The 6,000-nt window shown below is 38.2% G+C and overlaps 1 protein-coding gene across 8 annotated transcripts in view; it reads right to left on the bottom strand.

The window, feature by feature from the left end:
* Positions 1–1,952: 1,952 nt before the first annotated feature.
* Positions 1,953–6,000, bottom strand: part of Rhbdl2 (rhomboid like 2) — a 53,021-nt gene continuing 48,973 nt past the window's right edge. For 7 of the 8 annotated variants that reach the window (XM_047518596.1, XM_047518591.1, XM_047518615.1 and 4 more), the window contains 2 exons: positions 3,291–3,352; positions 1,953–2,542 (listed from right to left, as the gene is read on the bottom strand). In XM_047518596.1, coding sequence (XP_047374552.1) covers positions 2,363–2,542; positions 3,291–3,352 — 242 coding nt within the window. In that variant the 3' untranslated portion in view covers positions 1,953–2,362. The remainder of the gene's footprint in view (positions 2,543–3,290; positions 3,353–6,000) is intronic. The other variant, XM_047518641.1, reaches the window with a different exon arrangement.

Here is a 6,000-nt window from a genome sequence, read left to right as displayed (position 1 = left end):
TCTGTCCAGTAAGGTAGCCACCAGCTACATGCAGCAATTGAATACTTGCAGTCTAGTTTGTGTATGACAGCAACTGAATTTTTAATTTGTTTAATTTTAATAGAAATGTAAAGAGCTACATGTGCCTAGAGGCTACTTTGTTGAACAGCACAGATAAAGAATGCTTCCAGGGAATGAAATTGACTATATTATGTTGTATACATATGTGAATATGTAACAACAAATCCCACTAATTTGTCTATTATGCACTGATGAAAATTTTTAAAAGAATTCCTGAGAATATCATGCTAAGTGAGATAAGCCAATCTCAAAAAACCAAAGGAAGAATGATATCGCTAATAAGTGGATGATGACACATAATGGGGGGGTGGGAAGGGTTAGTGTTGGGGTTGGAGTTGGGTTTAGGGAGGGGGGCGGGAATGGAGGAAGGAAGGACTGTATAGATGGAGGGGAGGGGTGGGAGGGGTGGGGGGAAGGGAAAAAAACGGCAGAATGAATCAAACAACATTACCCTATGTAAATTTATGATTACACAAATGGTATGCCTTTACGCCATGTACAGACAGAGAAACAACATGTATCCCATTTGTTTACAATAAAAAAAAAAGAATTCCTAATAATACAACACAGTCTAGAAAAGAATTATGAGCTTCAAATTAAGCTGAATAAATTGTTCCTCTGTAATTCAGAGGTATCAAATTTAAGACATCAGGAGATGTTTGTGTTTTTACTATAATTTTTGCCAATAAAACATCCCTGTTTCTAGTAATGAAACCCGTGTTTCTAGTACCAAAAAAAATCTTTCTTACTAGATAGTAACTTCACCATCAGCCCATAATCAATGGGTCATGTCCGATTTTATAGTTAAATTCTGTTCCTCTGTCTAGTTTTCTATTAACAATTACATTGTACTTCAGGCCATTAAAAAGTTGTCTTCAGAGTTAGTGACCTGGTGCATTGGCCATGGCAGATAAATATTCCTTCCCTGAATAGCTACGTTTCAGAGTAAACACAAACATTTCATCAAGGGAACAATTATACATATATATTCATGTTTACATTATATATATATATTCATATTTATATACTACACATGATTTTTATATTATAAATTATATGTGCTGTATAATATATAAATTATTGGTAAAATTGAAAAATACTCATCCTCAGTAGTCAGAGATAAATTCAAATAAAGTATTAAATTCTAATTATCAAAATACAAAAATTCCAAGATTTCAAATATCTTCTTTTTTCAAAGTGGGGGAAAACTCTTGTATATGGGAAGTAAGAATATAATTGGATACAAATACTCAAAGAGCAATTTTTTTTTTTTTTTTTTTTTTTTTTTTTGGGTGCTGGGGATAGAACTCAGGGCCTTGTGCTTACAAGGCAAGCACTCTACCGACTGAGCTATCTCCCCAACCCCTCAAAGAGCAATTTAAATCTATCACAATTAACATAACATTTCTACTTCTAGGTACTTGAAATATTCAGCAAACACTCAAAAACATACTGCATATACTAGGATATTCACTCTTGGTAACTGTACAAAACCAGCACAATTTAAAAATCCAATAGAGGAATGGTTAACTATGGTACATCTATATCATTCAGCAATTCAGAGAATAAAGGTCTCTATGAACTGATACTGAAAAATTCCTAGGTCATATTGCAAAGCAAGTTACAGAACAATACATGTATCTCAATCTTATTAAAACTGATACTTTATCTGGGCACAATGACACAGACCTATAATCCCAGCTACTCAGGAGGCTGAGGCAGGAGGATCACAAGTTCAAGACCAACCTGGAAAACTTAGAGAGACCCTGTCTCAAAATAAAAAGTACTGGCGATGTAGCTCATACTAACATTTGCCTTGTATGCCCAAGGTCTGGGTCATCCCAGGGTTCAGTTCCCAGTACCAAAAAAAAAAAAAAAAAATGTATTGAGAATCTAACACAGATATGAAAAGTTTTTATTCTTCACATAGTACAATATTCATGGATTCTAAGAAAGTCTCCAAAATATGTTCTCCAAGGAGAGCCAGTTCTCTTATAGAATATATCCATGCATACCATGTGCCTGGAAAGACTCAATCTCTGGTCTTTATTGCTACTCTTTTTTTTTTTTTTTTTTTTCCTTTCTTTCTTTCTTTCTCTTCCTGCTCTTGGCATTCAGAAAGACCTTCCTTTAATCAGAAGGTCCTTTTGTAAGCAGTCCTTGCTTGCAACTGATGAACTGAGTGTTGTTTTATCCTCTTTATAAAACTGTTAGCATTTGCTGGAACTTCTTTGTTTCTTCATAGTTTTCCATTTCTCCCCCATATGACTATTTTTATTATTGGGCTTACATTAGGGGCAGGTCAGTTTGCTGGGGATAGGAAAATGTTGAAAAATACAGCAAATAAAACACAAGCTAAATAAGCAGCAATTGCTATCCAAAACCTTGGATCTTTCAGCAGTGCTTTATCAAAGCAGCTAAACACAGTGTAACCAATGGACATTCCAGCAAATCCACCTGCAATGTGAGCTGCAAAGGACACCTGTGGAGAAAGGGAGAAAAATGGAAATAAGTGAAGAAAAGGCTAATTGCATGTGTTGGTTGTATCTCTCTTAGTGAAACACAAATACCATCATAACCAAACAAGAGTCTTAAAAGTCTGGAGAACTATGGATAAGACAAAGGAGACACAAAACCCCATGTACACAGAGAGGAGATGTTCTAAAACATGCGAAGCTAAAAAAATGTCATTTTTACCCACTCTGAGTACATAAAACAGAGGCCATTGTTTCTCATTCTTCTTGATCATCATTACATTCAGGAGGGTTCCACATAATGCTAACCAAGAGAATAGGAATTGGGTGGCCATGAGGGATCTCTATGAGAACATCCTATAAAAATGGGATGCAGAATTAAAACAAAAGTAATAGCATAGACACAAATATTCAAATAGAAACTCCAGATTTAAAGATTAATCCCAGCAAAACTGAGTCAGTTTTCTCTGAATTAATAATTTCATACGGAGCCAAATTTTCATTACTGTGTTCCAATCTGCTTTTCATTCTCTATGGACAGGGAAATCCTCTCCTATTTTGGAATGGCCACCAACATGGCAGGCATAGCGATGAGGGAGGTAAGTGAGAGCAATCCAAAAGTCTGGTTTCCTTAGGAATTTTCTAAAACTTCCAAATGGATGTTTGACTGCCCTAAGTCATGGAGTTGTAGCCCTTATCCAATGACCCTTTTGATAAAGAAATTTTAATTTAAAAAAAAAAAAAAAAGCAACTCACCGGAGACCCATTTTCAGGGACAAAGAACCTTCTGTAGAGAGCAAACCCCATGTCTGACACAACTAGAAGGAAAAACACCCCAATGAAGCCCCAGGATCTCCACAATACTGCACCAAATGTTTTTGGTTCCCCTCTAAGAATGATACATAACAATTCCTGAGTATTATTCTGTGCCAGGTTCCATTCTAAGCATTATACAAGCATTAACTCATGAGTCCTCTCAACAACCCTATGCAGTAGGTACTGTCATTATCCCATTTTATGTTTATTCATCCAACAAGGATTTATTGATTATTCTCTATGCGGCAGGCACAATTCTAGTTGGTAGATAAGCGCAATGAACGGTTCAGAGACCAGCCCCATAGTGCTGATGATCTAGGGGAGCAAACAAGCACAGTACATCAAACAGTGCTGAGTATTATGGAGGAAATAACCGAGAGAGAGCAAAGACGAGAATGCAGAGGGTAGGATGTGACTTTTAATAGGAGGGTCAGGGAAGATCTCCTGAGAATACGACACGAGGGAGCAGGCCACACTGATATGTGAAGTAACAATCTGTTCCAGGCAAGAGAAAGAGCAAGCACAAAGTCCCTTCAACAGGAATGTGCCTGGTGTGCTTGGGGACTATCAGTGCAGTTGATCTGGCTGGATCAGTGGTTTTCAAAATGTGTTCTCCCAGGACCAGCAACACCAACAACACCAGCCTCACCTGGGAACTTCTTAAAAATGAAAATTCTTAGGCACCACCTAGACCTATGAACCAGAAACAGGATGAGGCTCAGCATTCTGTGTTTTAAGACCTCCAGGTGATTCTGGACTAGAGTTAAGGACAAAGTGGTAGACGATGAGATCAGAGAAGTAGCAGAGGATAGATTTCATAAGGGCCTTGTGGGGCACTATAAGAACTCTGAGTAATCAGAAGCCTTTGAAAGCTTCTCGTCATAGGAGTGACATGATCTGACTTGTGTTTTACAAAGATCATTCTGACCACTGTATAGGAAATAGACAATACGGGAGCAAGAACAGGAGCAGGGAAACCAACTAGAGGATTACATGTGGCAATCCAAGGGAAAAACAATGATGGCATTTTATACATAAAGGAACCAAGACTCCAAGGCACTCTTATTCTCTACACTAATTGCCTTTATTTTCCCTCAAGAGTACTGAAGGTGGGCCGCGAAAGGAAGAGCGTTCACATTCCCCAACAGAACACGAGAGCCAGAGCTTAGACTTTCTTCCTAAGCCAGATCTGTGCTGACAGGAGTTTCTGGGTTGCTGGGCCTGGAAGAACTCTGCCCTACATGAGTTTGGAAACATGTCTTGCAGCTATCACATTCCACACCCATCCCCCAGTTCCCTGTGCTCTATTTAGTGAGCCACCGTGTCCTAGGAGATGGAAAGGCCTAGTCCTTGCCTTTGGGAAAACAGCATCAGGACCATGTGTTCTGGCTAGTTTCCCATTCAATATCATATTGATGTTGAAGTCACGGGACAGAGATTGAGGGTGAAATTAACATTAACTCAATCTACATTCCCAGCTTTTTTTTTTTTTTTCCCCAGCACTTTTTATTTTTTTATTTTGTGACAGGGTCTCACTAAGTTGCCCAGGCTGGCCTCAAATTTGTAATCCTCCTGCCTCAGCCTACCTAATCAGTGGGATTACAGATGCATGCCACTGTGCCCAGCTTTATGTTCATTTAATTGTAAATGACTGTTATACAAAGTGCTGGATAAATGGGGTTGCCTCATATTTTCATTCATCATTTGCATTTCCTGATCCAGCATAAATAACACCCAGAGAGGACTATGAAAGAAGAGAGAAACCTCTCTCAGAGACCAGGGCAGACAACAGGAAACATTTACTTTAGTCTAGTCTTCCACAGCAGGGGACAACCTCCCCCCAAAAAAGTCTCTGTGACCATCTCAATTTGTCCATCCCATTTCTCTCTTTATATCTTCCCCTTCCTACATCTCTGCCTGGCTCCTTGTGCCTCCTAGAAGAGTCTGCTTCTGGGTTGCTGCAGCCTTTAAACTGAAACATGTCTTCCCACCTGAAAAGATACTCTTATTCCAATAAACCAAATGGCTGTCCTCATTAAAAAGTTGACACTTTTTTTTTTTTTTTTTGTACTGAGGGTGGAACCCAGGAGCAGTTTACCGCTGAGCTACATCCCTAGCCCTTTATTTATTTTGACACAGGGTCTCACTAAGTTGCTGAGGTTGAACTCAAACTTGTGATCCTCCTGCCTCAACTCCCAAGTCACTGGGATCACAGGAATGTATCGTTAGGCCCAGCTATTCACATCTATTTTAAAGGAGTTGACTTTATGTGAATTTTTCTTTTAAGGATGAAAATGTGAGATTTCCTTAACTTTCCCCCAAGGGAAACTCATTTCTTAATTAAATAACACATCCCACAAATAATACTTGATAGAGCATGGTCCTTAATATCAATTATCCTTCACAATTAAGGGTAATGTTTACCAATTAAAAGAAAACTAAACTATATACACGTTTCCAAAAACTGTGTTTCAAATTAAAATGTATTTATGTTCCTTAATTTGTAATTTTATGAATCTGGTGTGTGTTTTAATTCTCATTTTCAAGACAAAAACTTTTAAAGAAATGACATGTCAGGATTAGAGAAGGTTGACATTAGCAGATCAAAGGGAAAGCAGGTCGTGCAGTGATTTTAGTATGCACATCCATA

Source organism: Sciurus carolinensis, chromosome 1 (genome assembly GCF_902686445.1).
Source record: "Sciurus carolinensis chromosome 1, mSciCar1.2, whole genome shotgun sequence".
NCBI lineage: Eukaryota > Metazoa > Chordata > Mammalia > Rodentia > Sciuridae > Sciurus > Sciurus carolinensis.
The sequence above is the reverse complement of the archived record's forward strand: the minus strand, read 5'-3'. Positions and strand labels throughout refer to the sequence as shown.